This window comes from Barbus barbus, assembly GCF_936440315.1.
Source record: "Barbus barbus genome assembly, chromosome: 49".
Classification (NCBI taxonomy): domain Eukaryota; kingdom Metazoa; phylum Chordata; class Actinopteri; order Cypriniformes; family Cyprinidae; genus Barbus; species Barbus barbus.
The window spans coordinates 8,352,649-8,377,252 of NC_136727.1; the positions used below are offsets into that span (position 1 = coordinate 8,352,649).

At 35.8% G+C, this 24,604-nt stretch overlaps 1 protein-coding gene across 1 annotated transcript in view; it reads right to left on the reverse strand.

Annotated features, from left to right (window-relative positions):
• The window catches only part of LOC306867723 (low-density lipoprotein receptor-related protein 1B-like), a gene marked incomplete at its 5' end in the record, with an annotated part of 282,208 nt that overhangs the window by 137,945 nt on the left and 119,659 nt on the right, over positions 1–24,604 (reverse strand). Inside the window, 10 exons of the mRNA XM_079413559.1 lie at positions 1,934–2,065; positions 5,993–6,237; positions 8,194–8,358; positions 8,679–8,883; positions 10,408–10,605; positions 11,643–11,888; positions 20,266–20,466; positions 23,040–23,222; positions 23,346–23,510; positions 24,494–24,574. Coding sequence (XP_079269685.1) covers positions 1,934–2,065; positions 5,993–6,237; positions 8,194–8,358; positions 8,679–8,883; positions 10,408–10,605; positions 11,643–11,888; positions 20,266–20,466; positions 23,040–23,222; positions 23,346–23,510; positions 24,494–24,574 — 1,821 coding nt within the window. The remainder of the gene's footprint in view (positions 1–1,933; positions 2,066–5,992; positions 6,238–8,193; positions 8,359–8,678; positions 8,884–10,407; positions 10,606–11,642; positions 11,889–20,265; positions 20,467–23,039; positions 23,223–23,345; positions 23,511–24,493; positions 24,575–24,604) is intronic.

A 24,604-nucleotide genomic window follows, 5' to 3' on the forward strand; every position in this document is an offset into this window, starting at 1 on the left:
AAAACGAATAAAAATGCACCATGCTATGTGCCTAATATAAAATAAAAGATAACTTACAAATTTTAAATATGCATGGTAGGCCTATACAAAACTGAAAATCAGTAAAGACTGAGGAACAAATAATTATAAAACGTAGAATGTTTATTAGTGAGATGGAAAGTTTTGAGGCACGGACTGCATACACCTTGATGTAAAATAATGGGAAAAATATCACCGTTTAAATAAAATAAAAATCAGCAAATACTGTGGAACCAAATACGCTAAATGAGAAACGAATGTTTAAAAAATAAATAAATAAATAGACCTTCCAATATCACCTTAGATAAATGGCAGGTCAACAGGCTTTTCAAAATCCACAAATATTTTTAAAACAGGCGCTTTTACATTTCGTTTTTAAACTCTTCTGCCATCGTCTTGTCTTTTTCACCTCACTCGTCAGTCAGCTCGACTCTCTCCACAGGTGATAAATGAAATCTGATCTGTGATGAGTGACTGTCATTCGTTCACAAAAATTAACCGAAATACATGCCTTACAGACATGATAAATATATCTAAAGAAAGCTTTAAATTGCTACTTAACGAAATAAATAAAAACGAAAACAAAAACTATTTAATACAATCGTTATCCGGGAAGATTCACTTCTCTCTAAAGGCGCGTCTAACCAGGAGATGGTGAATCCTTACTATTTCCCGCGGACACATTCATGGTAATTACTTTTGCTGGGGCTTTTTCTTTATTGTGTGTATTTGAAGCAGAACTCTTCATCTGTGGTGAAGGCTCACTGTTGCTGCGGGACACTAAACACTAAACACCGCTCTTGACAATCGCGGCACGGACTCATGTTGTTTCCACCAGAGCGGCAATTTTTTTCATCAATAATTGATGGATGTCTAAAATATAAAGATAGGAGAAGCCTAAAACAGGCCCGAGGCCCGGCCCGCGTCTGAACTATGACGTGAATATTGGCCTGAAGCCCGGCCCTAGGGACATAAAAAAGTAGGAGCCCGACTTTAAATTAAATTTAAAATAATAATAATAATTGGGTGCTAAAAGTGTGTTGTAATGCAAGCGTTACTGAATATGTACCGAGTAAAATATTACTGAGAATTGATTAGTAATGCCTTACACTACTGCGTTACAGCAAAAAGTAATACGTTACTGTAATGCATTACTTTTGTAAAGCCTTACTCCCAACACTGCTTAAAGACTATATAACTTTCTCATCCTCGTGCACTAAAAACGTTGAATGATTTCTTTATGCATGAAATATTTGAATATAAATTTGTTGTTAATGAGTTGTTAATTGCAGATAAATCATAGTTCTGTCATAATTATGTTAAACCATTTCTGTTACAAAGTATTGTGGTGCCTTGCACAAAAAATAAAAAACATTTGAAGAGTCAGGACTGATGTTTGCTATAGTTAGGCCAGAGCTACTAAAATATCAGTTTAATCAGTGAATCTTAGATTTTGTATTCTCCTGGGTGCACAAACTGCAGATTATATAAAAATTATAATATAAAAATATGAACTTATCGGTAACGGTATCGGCCACGAGAAGGACTTAATTATCGGTCATCGGTATCGGTTAAAATTTTTATATCGTGCGTCCCTAATATAATCTATATATAGATAAATATTGACTTGAGCTTTAACACTACAATGTTTGAAAAGCAATATTAATATATGTTATACATAAAATGCAACTTCATAATATTACATAAATATAATAATAATAATAATAATGATTATTATTATTAATATTATTAATATTATTCAATACAATAATATAAAATACAAAGTCTTAATACTTTATGTGTGATTTGAATTTTCTAATATTTAAAAGTCTCAAAACCGCAGAGTTTTGGTGTGCATGCCAAACACTTCTCGTAGAAAGTGAGATCTACAGTCCAGCAGACAGGCTGAGCTCACCTTGGCAGCTTCGGTTGTTGGCCGACAGTTTCATGAGATGTGGACAGGAGCAAGATGCAGAACCATTATAATTTATAAGGCAGAGGTGAGAACACGGGCCTCTTCCTTTGTTACCAGCACACGGGTTAGGAGCTGAAGAAGACAGGAGAAGAGAAGAGAAAACATTAATAAAAGAATATATGAGCATACATTCTCAATCCGTCAAATTAATTTTTCATTCTCCTGATTTATCATCACAGCGACTTATTAGACAGTGATGCCTTTGATTATTATTTCCACAGGTCAAAGCCACAGGTCAACATTAAAACTGTTACATTTAATTTCTTAATATTTTAAAGTATTTTATTATTTCTTTTGCTAGTTATTATGCAATGCGGCTTGGATCCATGCATGTAGTCTCCTGAAAACCAAAAGTACTCTGCCTAACAAGTGGAAGATGTGGACGCTGGGTAATTAGGCCCCTTATTCCCTACCCAACATTCCCTGGGTTTGTTCTTGCTCAGAGCAAGGTTGTTACTCCACAACTCTAAATGGGACCGTAAAACATACATGTAACTAAAAAATGCATAACAAGTCCATAAAAAAGTCATTTTGGGCCTAATGAAAACAGTAATCTCTATGTCACTCTCGCTAAGCTATTCTGACACGTAAAAACCGATAGCGATGCGGGCCGGACGCTTCAGAAGCAGATGGATAATGAAAACTGACAAAAAACAGACATCCAGAGCTATAAACAAAATCCCAAAACAGAGGTGCAGGTGCAAAGCCACAGGACAAAAACAGCCAAGAGCGGACACAGAAAAAGGTCAGAAAGAAAATACTAGTAATGGTTCAAGGCTAAAGCCCATTCATTTTACAAAAGTTATTTCATTTCAGTGTATTGCCTACTAAAATTATTGCTTGGAAACGTTGAAAAAATGTTTACCTAATTGAGAAATACTTTCTACTTTCTGTAATTTGTATAAAAAATAAATAATAATAATAATAAATAATATTTAATTTTAAATTTTCCAGATCACAATATTTTAAAACTTTCAAATAAATAAATAAATGAATATACAAATAAATTAAACGTCATTTATATAGCACTCTTCAAATGAAAGGCACAGGGGCATAGAATTAGGTGTGTGTGTGGGGGGGGCTAAGGAGGTGTCCCTACCAATATCCAGCCACTACCAAACTGTCCCTAGCAATACTTTTGATCCAATAATTAAATATATGTATATGTTTTTGTCATTTCAGACACATCTGAAATGTCAAATCATTGATATTACCTAAATACGTTAGAAAACTGCGTGCTCTCAAGGACATGCATTTAATACATGTGCGGAATAGTTACACACCGGACGACAAGCACAGCCGCGTTTAGAACAACTCACAGGTATTGCACCCAATTCAAGATAGCAGTCCAAAACAGTTAATATAAAAGCCCACATTCAGGAATGAACAAAGTTGCATCAATGAATTTGAAGTGGTGTTTGTTTGACAAAACAGAGCAAACGGAAAGAGAGCACGATCTATGCCTATTACTAGCTCCCTACATAAAGCATACGGACAGAAAGACAAACGTTGTGCGGAAAGATACACAATCTTTCAGCCTAGGATAAAGTCATGAACATCAACAATAATTTGGGACAAATATAATGTGATTTCTTTTTTTTTTTTTTGGAACCTATTTAAGTGGCAGCAGTAAGTAAACGTGGTTTATGTCCCCACCAACGTCGAAAGCAAACCTACGCCCTTGGAAGGGCACACTATGAAAACATTTTAATAAAACAAATAAAATATAAGGATATCAACAGATGAAACAAAACAAGAGCTAAATAAATAAATATTAAAGTGCAAATGACCAGTGCTATAAAGAATATTTAAAAACAGAGTAGTTAACCTGGTGTCTGTCCTGTAGGTTAACCAAGTGTTAACCTACAGGACAGACACAAGAACAGAAGCAATAAAAAAATAAAAATAAATAAATGGAAAAATAGTTCAGTCCAAGGCTAATTCATTTTCTGAAATTTTTATTAAATTATTATTACTTTTATTAAAAAGTAAAGTAAAATAAATAAACAAACTGGGTTCCAGATCAAAATGTTTGAAAAGAACAAAAGCTACAATACATTTAATAATAACTTTATTTATAAAGCACCTTTCAGACATAAAAGGTAGCTCAAAGTGCTTCAAATGTCATAATATAAACATTTATCACAGAAAATAAAGATAAAAGCCCAGGGGGTGAAACAAAAGAAACGAGCAAAAGATAAAAGCAAAAATGATCAGCGCTATAAACAAAATCACAATTACAAAGTAAAGTCAAGCCACAGGACAAACACAGCCAAGAGCATAAATAAAAGAAAGCTAGAAAAATTATCATAAATGTTTCAATCTAAAAGCTCAGGAGCACACTTTTGGCTTACAAACACCCATTTCTAAAGTAGCCTGTGAGGTAAATTTCAAAACAAGCTGGTTCAAAGCGAGAGACGGCGATCTAAATATATAATTCTAAAAATGATTCACTCCAGATTCACTTTCATCAACTTTCATCATAATTTTCAAGGACTGTATGTAGTTGAAGGTTGTACTTCAAATCGAATTTGATCAGAACGTAAAAAAACTCAATCTCGAAAAAAGCCTTCACACATCTGTGCGGCATATCACTGCATCCAAACCGTAGGTTTATAGCTGCCAATCACTATCTGGAACGCTGTGAAAGTTTCCACCAGCCCATTATAAGTGTTTATCTGGAGTCATGAGTTAACAAAGAGCCTCTTAGCGCCATTAAGGGTGTAATTTAGCTTTGGTGGATGATGCCAAGCTCTATGTGTTGACAGAAGGCTGATTCTTCCACATCTGGCAGATGCACACCCAAGGGAAAAGATGCTGGACAGCCATCACGGGCTGATTCAATTGTGTTTTATTTATGGGACGTTTTTTGGCTCTTCTTTTGTACTTTATTGCCCAAACGGTGAACAAATTCTATTAGGCCAATTAAAAGAGCGTAACAGAAGGAGAGACAGATTTCAGCGTGCACTGAACTGATAAACGCCACAAGAAATTACCCAGAGGTCATTAGGGGTGGTTCTTTTAACACGGGCCAGTAAGCAACCGCCCAATACACCCAAGCAACCAGAAAAAACACCATAGCAACCTTATAACAGCCTATAAAAAAACACTCAGAACACATTAGCAAGTCACAGCTTTTCAGAAAATGCCAAACAAACAAATTGTAACAACATTATTTAATTTTGATAACCAATTTATTATATTTAATAACTTTTTGTAGCAGCTTCTGCATTTCTCTGGAAAAACAAAAAGTAAAACAAACAAACAAAAAATACACAATTTGTTGGAAAAGTTATCTTAGTTATTTTTGTTGTTGTTTTCATTTCATTTCATAAAAGAAAAGACAAGAAAAGAAAAGTTCTCAACAGAACCCAAAACATTCTTTTGTTTTTTTTTATTTTGGTACGTCTTTTAGTTCTAATTGGCATCTTTGAAAGTGCATTTAGTTTTTAGAAGAACAACAAAACAAAACAAAACAAGATCAAATTAAACATTTATCAAAAGAACTCAAAAATAAAACATTATTTTCTTTCTGTTTAGGTAAAACTTTTGGTTCTAATTGGAATCTTTAGTTCGTTTTTAGAATAAAAAAAAAAAAAAATCTCAACTCAAAAACTCAAACATAAAGTATTCCTTTGCTTCTGTTTTGGTAAGTATTTTAGTTCTAAATGAAAGTGCATTTAGTTTTCAGCAGGAAATTCAGAAAAGATATGTGACCTTGTAGTGTTTGACTGTCTGTTTCATGTTTCAGAAATGATGGGAATTCTTGATGGGAATCAAGGGAGTTCTTGACGAGACAGCTTTGCAGCCAATTAGTCCCTAAAATCTTCTAGTGAGAAATGGGAATGTGCCAAAACTGGGTCATTGTACGTTGTTAATCCACTATGACAACTTCGTTCAATCTAGAGATTTCTCTCATTATGTTCTGTTGGTTCCTTCAAATCATAATCTCTTTCAAAGCCTCTCTAGGTTTTGAAAGACAGCGAGACGGTTACTTACTTTGTGGCTGCCTGCTAGGATGGTATATCTCCAGATCGAAGGGTTGGGCGCTGGTTTTTTGGATCACAGTCACATTGGTTCCGGTCCATTTGTTGGCTTTGGTCAAAGTATTGGTCCTCCAGTCAGTCCAATAAACATTCCCACCAAAGAGAGACACGGCAAATGGGTGAGAAAGGAACTCATGGCCTCTGAGAATTTCAATCATCCCCGTTCCGTCATATAGAGCAGAGAATATAGCGTCAGATCTGAGGAGGGATAAATCATTTTCAGAGTATTTTAAAGTCACATGAAATCAAAACTGACCCTATTCACTTTCTTAATAAACACTTTAATGGACTGTTTCAACAAATTGAATTGAATCAAATTGAGGATTTGCAATCTTGTTTTACTTTGAATTACATCAAATTTAATTAACTGAATGAATTAAACAAGATACATTAAGTGTGATTCAATTCAGTTCAGGTTGATTTGATTTGACTCAACTAGAATCAAATCAAATTTAAATCATATTTAATTCTGAAATACCTCAGTTCAGTTGAATAAACTGTACAGTTTAGTCAATTCTAGTTCCAAAAAATTTAACAAACTCAAATCAGACTTGATCTTGTGTAATTCTGAATTATGAAAATTCAGTTAACTAGTAGTTTGAAATCCAATCCAATCCAAATTAAAGCTTGATTAATCCTGAGTTATGACAATTCACTTAAATCAACTGAGTTGAGTCAAATCAAACTTAATCTCATTTAATTTTGAATTCCGACACTGCAATTAACTGAACTGAACCAAGTCGTTTCAAATCAAATCAACCTGAATTTAATCAAATTGGACTTAATACATTTTGATAAACCCTGATTTATAACAAAACAATTAACTGAACTTGATCGAGTCAAAGCAACCTAAATCAGACAGATTTAAATCGAACGTAATCTGGTTTATCTCAGAATTAAGACATTACAATCAATTGAACTTGAAATTTTGAATCAAATAAATTCAAATCAACCTGAATTGAATGAAATAAAGCTGAATATTTTTTTTTACTCCGATTTATAACAAATGAATTAACTGAACTTGATTAAGTCAAGTCAACCTCAATCGAACTGAATACAATCAAATTTAATCTGGTTTATCAAATCAACCCCAAAAAACTGAACTGAAACGAATCAAAGTTAATTCAGTTTAACTCAGAATTACAACAATTAACTGACCTCAACCAAACTTACTTAAAATTAATTTAACTGAACTGAGTAGAGTCAAATCAACTTGAAATGAACAATCAAATCAAACTTCATAAATCTTGTTTACTGTAACTCTAAATTATGTCATTTAACTGAACAGACATTAAGTCAATTCATATCAAAACAAAACATCAAAATGAGCAACATTAACCGAACTGAAACAAAATGAATCAAACAAAATATATTCGAATTTCATTAAATTAGGCTACAAAAATACAACTGCTTGTGAATGGCACAGTTTAGCTTTCCATTAGTAAAAACAAAAGTAAAAACAAAACAACAATATACATTGAACATTTTGTACAGTTTTACAAAGACAGTGTACTCCAAATAAATGAGATTATTCAGTCTAAAAGAGTCAAAATAGTCTGTAAGACGTTTAGTGTTCACTGATGCTTTAATGTCAAGAGACTGTTCAGAGAAAAAGACAGAAAGAAAGAAATGCTGTTGACAGACCTAGAGAGAAAGAGAGATGTGTGATCTGAAAATAGCAGAGACAAAAATGAGGCAATCGAAAGCCGAGAATTGATCAGATTCTTCATTAAGTCCAAGAATCTCATTATCTGAATATTAATTTGGGCACATTTGGAGCCACCGGGCACAAGAGGAATTGAACTAGCGCAGTGAGAAATGCAAGATGAGAGTTTATGAATGTGTCAAGACAGCAAAATTGCTACACAGCTGCTTTGTAAAATACAAAAAAATACTTGATGGGCAAAATTATAATCAATAGTAATAGCATATCTCTGTCGGCCTGTCATTTTGTCGCCAGCGGAGGTGGATCTCGAATTTGAACCAGTACAAAAACACATCAATCATTCAACAAAACGAGTGCTTGAATTTGTTACCAATGACTGAGTTTATTCCCAATTCCACTTTCTAGTTTCCCTCCAAAACCTTCCCTAACAGTCTTGTCTTGCGAAAAACCTCAAAAACCCAACAGAAGACTACTTGTGTGCTTCTTACCGGGCGTCTGTCCATACTATCCTGCTCTCCATGTGGTCCAAAGTCAATCCATTGGGCCAAGCCCCGGAGTCCATGTCCTTGAACACAACATGTCGCCATTTCCCGCTCATGGAAGCACCCTCAATGCGAGGAAACGTGGCGTCCCAGTCAGTCCAGAACAAGGCGCTGTTGATGACAAAACTGAATGTAAAAATCTACCTTAAACGACTTTCAAATGAGGGTTACTTGCAAACCACATCCTCATTAAAAGCATTAGCATTAGCACAATTACAAAACAGGTAAGAATGTGTAATGGCCCAATTTCATGGTAATATCCCTTCTGGAAATCATTTAAAAACTCCTTTATGGGTGATTAGACGGGTTCATTACGATTCGCAAAACACCGAATGGAGCTATCAATCATTGAAGTTGTTCATTAAAGCTATGAAGGAATTGGAAAACTGGTGCTTTGCTGTTATTTTCTTCAACTGGAGTGAAGAACGCACCCCTGGCCAGGGTCCACGGCGATGGCCCGAGGGTGCTCCATACCCCCGGCGATAAGGGTGGTTCGTAATTCGCCATTCAGCTTGGACACCTCAATCTGGTCCAGGTTGCTGTCGATCCAGTAGAGATTTCCCGCTATCCAATCAATAGCAAGGCCTTCTGGAGTGGCTAGACCATGCTGGACCACCACCTCAATTGATGAAACACCTGCTAGGACAACAAAGTGGGTTATTTTAATGAAAATAAATTGTTGTTAGTTTGTTAGCTGGTCGGTCAAGCTCAAGATTACTTGAATTTGGCATTTGGTGAGTGTAATTTAGTACTCTATGAAGTGTGTGAAATGTTAGCATAGCCCTCAAGACAAAGTGGTTCCTACTAGGGCTGCACGATAAATCACATGCAATGATCATGCGTATCTTGTCAGTAAAGCTGGTTCTGTGATTAGTAGTTCATCTCCATCACATGCTTTCAGAGGGAGCGGCATTTAATACACAGAACTGTAGTTCTGACAATCACATGCAATTTAGGGGGCAGTCGTGGCCTAATGGATAGAGAGTAGGACTTGTAACCCAAAGGTCACGGGTTCGAGTCTCAGGTCCGGCAGGGGTTGTAGGTGGGCGGAGTGAATGTCCAGCACTTTCTCCACCCTCAATACCACGATTGAGGTGAGACCCTTGACCCCAAACTGCTCCCCGGGCGCCGCAGCACTGGCTGCCCACTCCAGGTGTGTGTGTGTGTGTTTGTTCACTACTACTGCTGTGTGTGTGCACTTGGATGGATTAAATGCAGAGCACAAATTCCGATTATGGTTCACCATACTTGGCCACACGTCACGTCATGTCCTTTTTTTTTTTTTTATTGTGCAGCCCTAGTTCCTACTTTTTTCTCTCTCTCTTTCTCAATATCTACTCATCAGTTCCTTTGTTATCTGAGTGCAAATTACTTCTCACACGTTTTGAAGCTGAAATATTAACACAGTTGGTAGACTGACTTTGCTTTTTAAGTGTAAAACAGAGCTAAAAAAAAAACTTCACAATATGCTGAACAATAAGAAGAATAAGAATCATGACAATAAGAATCATGATTAATGAGACATGGAACAAAACGTTTACCTGCTAATAATTTTGAAAAAAACAATATATGCAGTTTGATTGTTGATCTGAATATAATACAATATATTTTTTATAAGGAGTATTTGTCACTCCTTAAATATTAATAAAATAAAATAAAAAAATTGTAATAAGTAATGAAAAATAAAAAGAAGTAAAAATAAATAAGTTAATATTTTAAATAAATAAATTTCAAAATTGTAAACAAGTAATGTTATATTATATATACATTTATTTATCTATATCTAATTATGTCGATATCTATCCACCATCTATATATCGACAGACAGACAGACAGACAGACAGACAGACAGACAGACAGACAGACAGACAGACAGATAGACAGATAGACAGATAGATAGATAGAATACAAAACTACCTCAATTATTTTGTCAACCAAAGTGTTAACGGCACTTTGAAAACATCCTGTAGTGAATGCAACCTGTAGTAAATGCTAGATTTGACAATACTTATAAAATATTTTGACACATTATTCATGTTTGTAACGGTATTGGAGTGATGCACTATAAATTCCACTTAATCATATTATAGCCTGTATGGTATAATAAAGTCATAAATATTAATACCGTCATAAACTATGTAAAAAAATTGTGAATCATACCGCCGCCCTCTGACAGCTTCCCACGGTAAATTTTGTCCTCTACGACATCGGTCCAATACAGCAGGCTCTGACTGAAATGGAAATCCAAAGCAATGGTGTTCCTGAGCCCGGGGACTAACAGGCTATAGTCGCCCCTTTGCAGGCTGATGCGGCGAATTTCATGTCTGATGGAAAAAATGATGAACGCCTCAAAAGGATCTACAAAAAGACAGAAAACAGTCGTTAAAGAGAACAAGGACACATGCAGCAGGACTGCGAAAATGCAAAAGCAAGTTTAATGTTGACAAGTTGGTCCAATCAAATCACAATAAAAAGGATTTGTGTGTATTTTTGGGTTTGGTTTTACAATATATTGCCAGTAAATTAAATAAATTGTTATGTTACTCATTTGTAGGCTAAATCGCTAAATGTAAAATTGGCAAAAAGCTAAATATTATCTGTCAAGTCAAAAATTCAAGTTAAGAAACATTACCGAAACATTTCAAGATGTTAAAGACTAAGATGCTAAAAAATAAAATAAAATTAAATCAAATGAATAAAAAACTACTACTACTACTACTACTACTAATAATAATAATAATAATACTCTTCTAATAAAATATTAGCACATTCCAAGCTCTGAATAAACCAAAAATGTTATGCTGTATTATGTGGCTGGCATCTCTACAACTCTGAGACTGGAGAGAAAACCTTATGTGGATTGCAAAGTGAATTATAGCTGGCCGTTTCAGTTCGGACAAAAACTAAAAGCATTTTGACAGCTCTGAAAACTGAGCTGTGTGTTTCAGTAAAAGCTTGTTTTTTTTCTTTTTATTAAAACATTACTTAGTGGTATTTGCACATCTTCCTCTCCACTCCCATCAAATGCGCTGGAGTCTGAATTCTCTGATATTTCCCAACTCATTTCTGCTCTCAGTAAATTTGAGTCGCTAAAATGAAATGCATACATATTACACATGCATTTTACACCTTAAAACTGACTGCACAATCCTCTCTCTGAAAGTAAATATGAATAAATGTGCCCTAAATGAACTTGCTTGTCATCTTGCAGCCATTTATCCGTGTTATTTACAGCACAGAAATTCAGGGTCATTTGGATCCCCTGAGGTTAATTGCCTTGTTGTTTGGACTGTAATCTGGTTTTAACCCTATTTGGGATGGAACCCCCAATTTTCGTGCAAAAAATTCAGATCATTAACCAAAGGCCAACCAAGAATCAACAGGCCACTGTTTACCTGTACTATAACAGCTGTCTCCATCAGGTCCAAGAATCCAGCCTGGATAGCAGGAGCATTTCACAGTATTTTTGTGTTGTTCGCACACTTGGCTGCAGCGTAGGTGCTTGGTACAGTAATCCAGGACCTCACATGTCCGGCCGTCTGAACCCAGCTGGAACCCCGCCGGACAAGAACACACGACCCCTTTACCTGGCGCCACCGAACACTCGTGACTGCAGCCGCCCTTTCTCACCGAACACTCATCTGAGATGGAGAGAAAAAGCAGGAGAAGTGGGTTATTGTCAGAAAGAACGGAATAAACTGTCACTTCAGAAGAAAATAGCAGGGTCCGAACACTGAGGCGGCAAGAACTGATGGAATTCCTCAAAAGACATACAGCTGAACAGCAGGGAGCCATAGACGCTTGGAGGAGTGAAGGAAATCGTGGAGAAACAAACAAGAAAGAGTTTGGTGCTTCCTGTTTGATCCTCCAGGCTATACACTTCTTGGTCAGCTAGAGCAATTGGAAGCAAGTGGACTGACTCAATGAGATCTTATTTTGCTCCATAGTTTCTCACAAATGCAGGCCTTAGAGAATGCAGGCCTGTTTGCACTCTCAGACAAAAGTGCAAACGTTGTACCTTTAGGGGTACAGCAGCTTATCATTGTTAAAGTACCTTTAAAGGTGGGGTATGTATTTTTTCAAAAAAGCTTTAGAAAACGGAGTCGGGCCGAGTACCAAAACAAACTTGTAGCCAATCAGCAGTAAGGGGCGTGTCTACTCATGATGCAGAGGAGAGAGCTCTCAGTGCAAATGACGGATATTAGCCGAGCGACGACAGAAAGATAGAGATGGTGAATAAAATACAAAAGAGGAAAACGTCTGCAGAACAAAAGAAGGCTTACACCGTGTCTACAACGAAACGTGACAGTTGTTGTGCCGCACCACGCCGCAACAGCTAAAGTCTGTCTACACTTAGTCTCAGCCTCAGACATCACGTCCATGGACCGTTGGCTAAACGTCTGATGCATATGGCACACTTATCTGGAAACACTTCAGGAGTGTTGAAGTCGTCGTCGGATTGGTTGAATTATACAGGATTTCTGGGAGACGTGTGTGTTACGTTCTTTAACATTCCGCCTGGAAACAAAGATGCTGTGCCGCCAAACCCCCTCACAAAAGAAGAAAGCCGTCGTGTTCACAACGGTGACGACGAGCGCTTATCAGGATCAACCAAACACTGGATTTTCAAAAGTATGTGAAATATTTAAAGTTTGCGGCATAGAATCTTTAAAATTCATCCGTGTCGTGTCGCGCCGTGCCACATCCAGTGTCTTCTCGATAGGTGAGTAACATTGGTTTTGCTTTGTTTCACAGAACTAATTGTTGCCTGGGTTGCGTACGTATGCGTGGGGCGGGGCTATCAAAATAGGGGCGAGACCCTTTTGGGATAGGGGCTTGTTTGTTTTGGTGATTTGAGATGTCAACATTGGCTACCAGAAATCACTTACCCCACCTTTAACGAGACATCTTTGTACCTTATTTACCCCTAAACGATTCATAGTAGTACCTTAAAAGTATGTTTTACTACTCTAAGGTGCTAATATGACCTTTTTGGGGCTCAACAGCTAGCCATCAGGGCAGCAGGAACATATTTGTACCATATTTAACCCTAAAAGATTAAAGATAGAAAGATAGAGATGGTGAACAAAATAGGTTTCCGTCCAGCTATTTAAATTATGCGCAGAATTGGAATATAAAAACACGGCGAATAAGCACCGTTTTTATCCAATGAGTCGAAGAGAACAAAAATTCAGAGTAAAGGCTGATATTAAAAAAATAAATAAATAACTCAAACTTTGACTGTTTGAAAAGGTCTGATTATATCATCTTGATTTTGTCATGTTGTTGTTTGAATGAAGACCTTGACAGACAAGACAGACAGATAGATGGATAGAGAGTTGGGGGTTACGCATTACAAGTAACGCAATTTATGTAATCAGATTACTTTTCCAAATAACTAGTAAAGTAACATTACTTTTAAAATTTAACTTATTTGCAAAATATTGCATAAAACACTTATAAAGCACAGTCATATAATATCACTAAGAAATGTAGGAGAAGTGTGATGTCTGTGTTTCAACCTTAATTTCATGAAGCTACTAGAATACTTTTTGTGCGCAAATAAACAAACAAAAAACTGTATTCTACAATGTCTTCTGGGCAGTCTTGGCCTAATGTTTAGAGAGTCTGACTTGTAACCCAAGGTCGCAGGTTCGAGTCTCAGGTCCGGCAGGGATCTCTGCTCTCTTCCACCCTCAATTCCATGACTGAGGTGAGACCCTTGAGCAAGGCACCAAACCCCCAACTGCTCCCCGAGTGCCGCGGCAAAAATGGCTGCCCACTGTGTATGTTCACTATTCACTACTGTGTGTGCACTTTCATGGGTTAAATGCAGAGCACAAATTCCAAGTATGGGACACAGGAGCCAGCGTTCATAGAATTAAGGTTGAACCACTGATGTCACATGGACTTTTTAAAAAATGTCCTTACTACTACATTTGGGCTTTGAACGTGATAGCTGAGTTGCTGTCTATGGAGGGCCAGAAAGCTTTTAAATTTCATCAAAAATATCTTAATTTGTGCTCTGAAGATGAATGAAGGTCTTACTAGTATGCACTCTACAGGGGTACAACAGCTAGTCTCTATGGCAGTATAAGTTCATAGTAGTACCATAAGGGTATATGTTACTATAAGGTAGAAAAACTTTTTTTCTTCTTCTTTTTCCCAGTGTACTATAGGCATGTTCTTCCAGTATATCTGTTCTTCTTAATTTTTCTTCCGGTGAAAGCTTGGAGACACTAAACAAGCCGCTTCCACCCTTATCATCACTTTATCGCGATTTATGGCTGAAGACTGGTTTGGACGATGTAATGTGACGGTACGCCACTGAAGTGGTCCCATGGTGAGATGCTAAATGGAAAAACGTGGTTAAGTATGAGCTAATATTGTCAACTAGCAGAATATAGCAGCTCGCCACTTGGGTAATAAGCACAATAATGCTATTTCTAACAGTGATGATAAAGCATGCATTTGCTGCAAATGGCTTTGTTAATCCTTTGTATACAATGTTAATGCACTTGAAGGGGGAAAAAAACCTCAAATTAACTTTAAAAAGTAGTTCACTGAATAACTATTGAGACAGAGAAAGGCGACTATTAAATAATGTCATGTTAAAAAAATAATCCCAATTAATTATGCAACAACAATAAGAAATCGGTTGGTTTGATTCCCTCCAAAAAATTAAGAGGCCACAGAGGGATTCAATGTAACACCACCTTGAACAGCAAGTGGTTTCAAGGTTTAAATGAAGTGTCTAGCACTGACAGAGGATAATGTATCCATAAACCTCAAGACAGTCATGTTGGTGGAGTTGCGGAGTGAATAAAAATGTGCTAGACACTCAAATGGAAAACAACAAAGCACAGGCAGAAGAGATGTGGGGAACAGAAATGGATGATTGATAAGGGAAAGGAGCACGAAAAGGTATAAAATGGCAAGTGAAAGTACATTCAATAAAGCTAGGGTGCAATCTGGCACTAGTGATACCAAGGAGTCGTGAGGTCTGAGCGAAGCTACTAATACAGTAGAGAACATTTAAAAAGTTTTAGCAGGGGAATAATGTCTCTTTTTGTACAGAGACACTTACAAATTCAGTTTAAAGGCTCATATTGAAAACAACAACAAAAATCCACCTTGACAGTGAAAAGGTCTGATTTTATCATCTTGGTTTTGTCATGTTGTCGTTTGACTAAAGACCTTGAAGACTTTCTTTCAAATTTAGAATTCATAAACAAAATCCTACATAGCATAATTACTCCAAAACACAATCTTAAGTCAAAATCATTTAACGACAGACAGACAGACAGATAGATAGCATTGAGAAGATAGAAGATGTTTGGGTCCCCAAAGCCAAGAGTGCTTCAGGCCAAAGGCCAAAAGGTCCATTCACACATCTTCTGTAGCACTGATAAAAACAGCCGCAGGGCAAAACCTTGCAAAGCCCAGTGAGAGCAGGAAAGAGCTGTTGATAGTTATATAGATATATAAAAGTAAAGAACCAGCTAAGCATTGACAATCTGGTTGGAGCATTTCAGTTGCATACTAACAAAGAACAAAAAATGGTGACCTATTTCTCTCCAAGATTCACTCTACAAAGCTGGGAACGTGATCTGGAGGCCCATTCATCATGATTAGTCTTCTTATGTGCAGGCCAGGTCTGTTTTAAACAATATTTATCTAGCTCAGAAAATGTTTTGGAATGTTTCTAGACCATTGGGTTTTGACGGTTTTGTGTTTATCCTGACCAGGGTGAGTGCATTCATCTCTGCCAGCGGCTAGCAGGATTTGGGTTCAACCCAACTTTCATTGCCATATTCAAGATATTTTAGCAGGACATTGAGAGTGTGCTTAAAGTTAATGGGGGTTTGATTGGCCCTTTTAAAATTAATAGAGGCATTAGACTGAAATGCAACGTTAAATGCTCTTTTCAGGCCTGCTGAATCAGCGCTTGCTGGGGTTTGGCCTACAGCTTTTCAATTCAGCACCAACACACGACACTACTGTTTTAGTTAAAGGCCAGAAAGATATAAAGATATAATGCAATAAAATGCAATAATATAAAACAATTTATATTAAAATAAATATATTTTGAATTAAGTGTGTTATTCTTAGCTTAATGGTAAAGAAAAAGTAAATAAAAATAAATAAATGAATACATAATTTTACGGAAGTTCTAAGCGGCCATGCATTATTATAATTTTTCTGTCTTGTTTTCTTGTGATCACGACTTAATTTTCTCGTGATCTCGACATAACGAAAGTTGTTTTGTCGTTATCACGACTTAATTTTCTCTGTGTATTCGGCATGAGAAAATGCTATAGAAGCAGCATCATCGCAGCATCATGGATGATCGTATTCGCTTTTACTTTGATCAGGGACTCACTCAAACTGAAATAGCTCTGTGTCTGTCAGTGAGTGACGACTTACACATAAGTGTTCGACACTTGAGAAGGAGGCTGTCGGGTCTGCAACTTTATCGTCGAAGACAATATAGCGACCCTGATTTTCTCACGATAGCTACAATTACGTCGTGAGAAAACGGTTTTTACGTTGAGATCAACAACTTTCGTTATGTCGAGATAACGACAAAACAACTTTCGTTATGTCGAGATCACGAGAAAATTAAGTCATGATAACGACAAAACAACTTTCGTTATGTCGAGATCACGAGAAAACAAGACAGAAAAATTATAATAATGCATGGCCGCTTAGAACTTCCGTATAATTTACACTATATTCAAAATATATTTTCTGAAAAAAAGTCTTAATAACTTATGTATATATATATTTAATGTAATTAAGATATTAAAAGTCCCCTGAAGTGCCTTGAAACACGCTGCGTTATTCTATCTTGTAACGTAATTTCAACTGAAACAGGAAGACAGGGCGGGACATATCAAGCAGCCCCGCCCCCTTTTTAAAATAGCCAATAGTGTTTTGTTTATAGCTGCTCAGGCCAGAGCCGTTGAGCTCTGTAAAGCCACATTTGACAGCCACAGTCTAATAGATTACCCCCTAGATTCAATCTGAAATCTTACTAAAATAAAATAGTGATCATAATCAAGCTGAGGCTGTGTAGTTTTAAATGTTCTTAACTTTGCACTATGTGCCATTCACTGTACAGAAAATACTACACTGTGAACAAGTGACCAATCTCAGCCGCAGCTTCAGCACCTAATTATAGTGTTGGGGGCGGGCGCTTCGGATTCTAGAGAGCATTTGATTGGTCAGAAGATTTGATGAGAAGCTGAAGTACGAGGTGACGTCAAAAAAAAATCGTTGATCCGTTTTGGCGGAAGTGACGAACTGCAAGTTTTGAATGCTTGAATCTTCTAAATGTGAATTTTGTCACTGTCTTGGAGCACACTGGCTTATAGATAACCTTAAGACTAACATATTGATACTAACACCCAAAAAACTTTCATTTTGATTTCAGGGACCCTTTAAGACTTATTTTCAGAAAATATATTTTGAATTAAGTTTATTATTCTTAGCTTAAATGGCAAAATTATTTTCTAAATGGAAAAATATATAATTACATAAACACATACATACATAAATTATATAATTTTTATGATTTCTATATTTTTATTTTTAATTCTAAAATTATTAATTTTAAATAAATGTAGTAATTAATAATGCTATTTTGAGAAGCAAAATTCTTAACAAAGTAAGACATTTTCAGAAAATACAATGAACATTTTTCTTAGCTTAATGGCAAACATTTTCTAATTTAACGTAATTTAAAAGGTAGATTTAACAATTTAATGAAGAAACCAATTTATAAATGGGTTAAGAAATTAACTCGATTCAAGAAAATCTCAGAAAACGAGAAAGTAATTGCTTATTTATTTACGGATGTTAAGATATACTCATTGAAAATAAATAAATAAATATATATATATATATATATATATATATATATATATATATATGTAGGGGTAAAACTGAATAAATAATTTGTGAATATTAAATTAAATATTTTATATTAAAAATAAAATAAAATATTCAAACCTGCTCCATTTTTGTAAATAGTGTACTCAAAATCCGGCATGGTTGTCATAGTGATGACTTACGCTAAGAGACATACAAAAGAATCTGTCATTGTAAAAACAGCTCAATCCTTTGCTCATTCACTATTCATTACAAAGAGAACTCACGTGTGCATAAAAGAGGGAATTCAGCTGAAGACGCTTTGTGTGACTGTATAACATTCTAGCTTTAGCCGCACGTTACTACAGTCACATCTCAAACGCTGAAAACAAAACCTGATCTGATCTGAAATACTCCGGATTGTAATCTGATTTCAAACCACATATTGATTAGGTTTGGATGAGGTTTGTTAAAATCAGATTCGATGTGGGTTTTGCTACAAACAATTAAACGGATTTGAGCTGGATTTTTGCTGCCTGTCTGAACAAAACCTAATTATTTTGGTCAAAAGGAGGAAATAAAATCAGAGTCAAATCTCCTGTCTGACAGACGGAACCGATATCTGATGATATTTCAGCTAAATGTCATATGACTGGGGAGTATGTGAGATATTGAATTTGTTGCATCATTCCTCATATTTGATTCATATTTTGTACCAAAAATAAGGCGATTCACAAGTAGACGGTGGATAATATATTATATTATTATATTATATTAATATATATATATATATATATATATATATATATATTAGTCTCTTCAGTCATTACTAACAGCAAAAAAGACCATCCAGAGTCTGTTTCTCTTCTCTCACACATCCTCAGAGGCCAGTTTTCAGTGTGCTCTCCAGCATTAATCAGTCTGGAGGGGAAAGTGTGTGTGTGTGTGTGTGTGTGTGTGTGTGTGTGGAGGAGCCGATAGATGTAATTGGCTCTAAGCTGATATTCCAGCACTACCTCATCTCCTGAGGGAAGAGATCTCTCTCTGAAGCTTTCCTAAATGAACCTTAATACACACTCACTAAAATCCTCCAATCCCCCAAGAGCCAAACACAGCATCAGAATCACTGTGAGAACACACACACACACACTATACTTACCACAAAAAAGGAACAAATTCATTTATTTCACATCAAATAATGACGAAAGCAGTATATAAAGACAATATTTGTAAGGCTGTATAATTATATCACACTCTTTTACATTCTGAAGTTTTTAAAGATTTTTTTAGAGGGTAAAATGACTCTTAAATTTGTCTTTGAAATCTAACTGAATCATATTGAATAAAAATGAAACCCTTACAGAGAGAAAAACATTAAAAGTTTGAGTATTTTTGTCCCGTTTTCGAATCGATATATGTAAAAGTCGAGATAAATGAGACAAACTTACTTGAGAAGCAAAATACTACAACATAATCAAAATATTATTATAATATTTAAATTCATTATAGTATATATTTAAATAAACAATATTTAACGTAAATAAAATTATTTTTGTCCCATAAAAAAATATCTAAACATTGAGATCAATGGGATGAACTTGAGTAGCATAATAATAATAATAATAATAATAAATTATTATTATTAGTAGTAGTAGTAGTAGTAGTGGAAGACTAAAATACATTATTGAATCAATTTGTTTATATAATAATAATAATATTATTATTATTTTATTTTTATTTGTTTTATCTTGCATAATAATAGGATGCATGGATTATAATGCTTGTATCATTTCCTCTTTTTTTTCAATGATTTAAGCCAAAAATAAGGTTTATTGAGATTTTTTGTTGGTTCAAGATAAAAAATGTTTTGATATCTTACACGTTTTTATTGGTATTATTTTTGTTATTTTTGAGCAACTTATTTATTTAAGTACATTTAGATATTTATGGAAGCCTAACTGCAACTTTAAATATCAAAATTGGGACTTTTCTGAAAAGGTAAGTTTGCATCACATAATGTGATTTTGTTTATCAACTGTAACCATTTCTCATGTAAAATTATTTTAAATCATATTAATTTAAATAAAATAGATTAAAAAATAAATTATTGAGGAAGAAACTAACAACCCACATCCCATGACTCACCACAGTAGGGTCCCTCGTCGGAATGGTCGGCGCAGTCCCTCCAGCCGTTACAGATTCGCTCTGGCGGGAGGCACACAGACGTGTCATTGCCGCATGGGAACTTCGGAGGCTTGCAGACAGACACTTCACACCCCCCCTCATCCGATTGGTCCTCGCAGTCGATGTCTCCGTCGCACACCCAGTCCTTACTAATGCATTTCCCTATGGTGCAGAAAAAAATAAATGCGTTACAAAGTACTTTTTTTAACATCATTAACTCTGCGTTGTTGCTCTACAAAGCTATCTGCTTTCTGCACACTTTTTCTTTAACCACATTTGAGATATGGCATATAATTTCCCAAAGGGCAACATACGGTTTCAGAGTGCTTTTTGGACCTTGGTGTTTGCCGTATCATTAGCAATAATGAGGTACATAATTATTGTTGTTATTTATTTTTTAACGTTGAAAAAAAGAGAGCTTTCTAAAGAGTGTAAGGGAAAAAAAGCAACTTTAAAAAGCTTCTGTTAGCAAAAGTGTTTGGGAAACTGACAGTTTTAAAGTTGAAGGCATGAAATTGAGTGGTATCCAGCCATTGTTCACACTAGACTGACAGTTTCATAGCCACTTTTTTTATGACTTTAGTATTTATTTAAATACTCTTTTCTACAATTTAATGTGAGACATGAGTTTCTCTGTACATTTTCATACAGAATCCTTATCAGTTCTTCTTAATGGTGTACTGAGTAACCTAAGGTGTTTCGATTTATTTTTTTGAGCATGTGAGACAAGTCATTAGCGGTTCCCTCATTATCTCTCCAGACAAGTTCTTAAAAAAGGTGAAATAGGGCGATGAGTACATAAATTACTTTTCTGTATCTTCCAAGACCAAATAGTGTCTTCACGTTCATTAGACCTTCACAGAGACTTCGCTTAATCAGATTTTAATTCACTTTACTTTGGGCTTTCCAGAAACTTTGTTTAGGTCTACATGAATTCAGGCTAGATGCGATTAAAAAGGCTCAAATTAAAATCACCTCCATGTTTATGAAATGTCCAAGGCACTAAACCATTTTGACAGTTCTTCTATAGTTTCTAGCCGTTCGGTTTGTAGCTCTACAACCTGGAAGTGAATTCACTAACAGCTCCCCTAATGGCTTTGCAAAAGTGGGTTTAGATTTAAGAATAAAATGAGGTTCGCGACTTCCACGTTTTGTTCCACAGCATAAATTACAGACAGTGACACCTCAAATGTGAAACTGTTATGTGCTTTAAATTGCTAATGTAACATGCTAAGAAGTTGCTACAGGGCACTTAGCGAGAGCAGGCAACACAGAATGAATAAGGAGGTGTTCACACTGGTCGTTTTCTGTAGGCTAGTTATAGGCTTATGATTAACGATACGGACATAAACAATATATTTACTTCTTGCTGAAAAAAATGCTTAAACTAGCCTATGTCAGTCTTTAGATTTTGTAGCTAATCTTCCCGCTAAGTCAAGTTGTTGTTTAGCTAGAAAGCTAGCTGGTCATCCAGGATAATAATTGTCCATAACCTCTCTAAAACCAGCTAATAGACAAGCCTGAGAGACCACCTAAGATCAGGAAACCAGTTTAGGATGGTTCTTGGGTACAATAATGAGATGTCTTTTATTTAGCATCATTTTTTTAAGCAAAAATCCACAAACACTTGATTCATTTCCATTTATTTGGTTAATTATACAAGCCTGGCAGATCAGCTGAGACCATGAAACTAGGTAAGGCTGGTTTTAGAAATAAAAACAACAACAACAACAACAAAAACAGCCCTATTCTCTTTGGCTGGTCTTGGTTTCCCAGACCAGCTAAAGAAGTTGTAAAAACCCATCTAAAACCAGGCTGCAAACCAGTTATGACCAGGCTGGAAGACCAGCTAAAACCAGCCAACCAGCTTAGGTTGTTTTTTTTTTTTTTGGTCGGGGGGTTCAGCAAGGATGCATTTGGAATTTTTGAAAATCAGATATCCCTTTAAATTTGATTAATTACAATTAATTTGGTTATTTAAATAGACATGTCTAAGAGACCATCTAAGATGAGGAAACCAGTTTAGGCTGGTTTAAGATGTTTTCAGCAGGTTTTTCAAGCACAATATTGCAATGACTTTGAATTAGCTTCATTTGGGGCAAATATCCAGTTTACCAGCCATTAATTTGCTTAATTAAACTTCATAGTATGTGATTATTTTTAATTACACATTTTAGTCGATTGACAGCTCTAGTATATTACGTCACAAATTGAAGTAGGTCTTTATTTTTTCCCTCAAAAGTTCCTCTCTTAAAAAAGCTGGAGGCTGGTTTATGTAGCAAATGCTCCACTTTACAACCTCTAACTTTTGAAGTTCAGCATCACAGATCAATACATACACACACACACACACACACACCCACAAACACACGCGAACACAATTCTACCTGAAACCTACTCACAAGTGTAATAAAATATTCCTGGTCTGCCTCAATCAGAACAAAACTATGCATCTTAAACATGATTAATTCGGTCTAGACGGAAGCAAAGCAATAATCAATGGCCTTCTGGAAGCATCTTTTCACATCACAGTCCCATTTTCAGCAGAATAGCTGTAATGCAATATAATTTGAATGAGTGCTGATTCATCACGCCACCCCAGGTCACAATCAATCAATTAATGATCATATTTAAGACCCTCTTTACCCAGAGAAGACATTATAGAGAATTTTCCAAAGTGTGAAACTTGATTTGTAATGTAATAAAGCGATTATGTAATCGATGTTGCTTTCTACCTGAGACCTTGCAGGTGAACTTTGCCTTGGGGTCACACATTCTCTTGGCTCCCTCACAGGCAAATTCATCGCTACCGTCCTCACAGTCTTTGTCTCCGTCGCAGCGCCATATTTCAGGAACACAGGTTCTGTCGCCACGGCAGTGGAACTCTTTCTCGCTGCAGTCATTAATGGCAGAGAGCGCTGATGGAGGGAAAGAGTCTTGGTTAAAGTTTTGTGGTTACAAATGTTGATATTTTGAAGGTGGAAGACGTCAGTTTTAGGTCAATGTTTCTGTATGTTTGTGTTTTGTGCGTTTATGAGCACCTGTCCTGGAGCAGGTGGCGGTCTCGTCGCTGAGGTCACCGCAGTCATTGTCTCCATCACACATCCAGTGCTCAGGGATGCACTTCCCGCTGAAGCACTGAAACTGAGCCACCGAACAGGCATGAACGCAGCCCACCTCATCACTGCCGTCTCCACAGTCATCCTCTAGAGAGAGAGAGAGAGAGAGAGAGAGAGGATGAATGGACAAATGAGGGAAGGAAATAAAAAAGAACCGATTGAAAAGGAGGAAGGAATTAAAGAAACAATAAAGGAAGGACGAATGGACAAAAGGAATTGATAAAGGAAGGAAAGAAGCAAGTTTACATGAAAGAAAGGTAGGATGGAAGGAACAAAGGAAGGAAAGAAAAAGTAGGATATATGAAAGGAATAAATCAATGAAGGAAGAAGAGTAGGAAGATGAAATTCAAGAATGAAAGGAATGAAGGAAGGATGGAAGGAAGGACAAAATGACAGACGGAGAAAGAAAAAAGAAAGAAAGAAAGAATGATGAAATGAAGTAAGAAGAGTAGGAAGAAGAAAGAAAGAAAGAAAGAAAGAAAGAAAGAAAGAAAGAAAGAAAGAAAGAAAGAAAGAAAGAAAAAGAATGATGAAATGAAGGAAGAAGAGTAGGAAGATGAAATTAAAAGGAAGAATAGTAAGAAGGAAGGATGGACAAAATGATAGACGGAGAAAGAAAGAAAGAAAGAAAGAAAGAAAGAAAGAAAGAAAGAAAGAAAGAAAGAAAGAAAGAAAGAAAGAAAGAAAGAAAGAATGGTGAAATGAAGGAAGAAGAGTAGGAAGATGAAATTAAAAGGAAGAAGGGAAAGAAGGAAGGAAGGAAGGAAGGAAGGAAGGAAGTAGTGAAGGAAAGTATCAAGGAAATAAGGATAGACGGATTGATGGGAGGAAAAAAGAAGCAGGGCAAACACAATGTGGGATCAACTACATTTAATTGTTTTTCTTTTCTTTTCCCAGGAAATAAAGTTAATTAAATTATAATATTTTTTTTTTTTTCAGAAGGTGGCAAATGTAAAAAAATATATATATATTTCATCTAATTATTATCACCTTATTATTATCTAATTATTATTATTATGATAAATAAAATAAAATAAAATCCATTCATATCTTAATTCACTTTAGCTCACCGGAATCACAGTGCCATTTCACACTGATGCATTTCCCATTAGTACAGCCGAACTGGGTCAGCGGTTCACAAGTTGGGAAATCTGAGGAGGACAAAAGAACAACAAAAATCA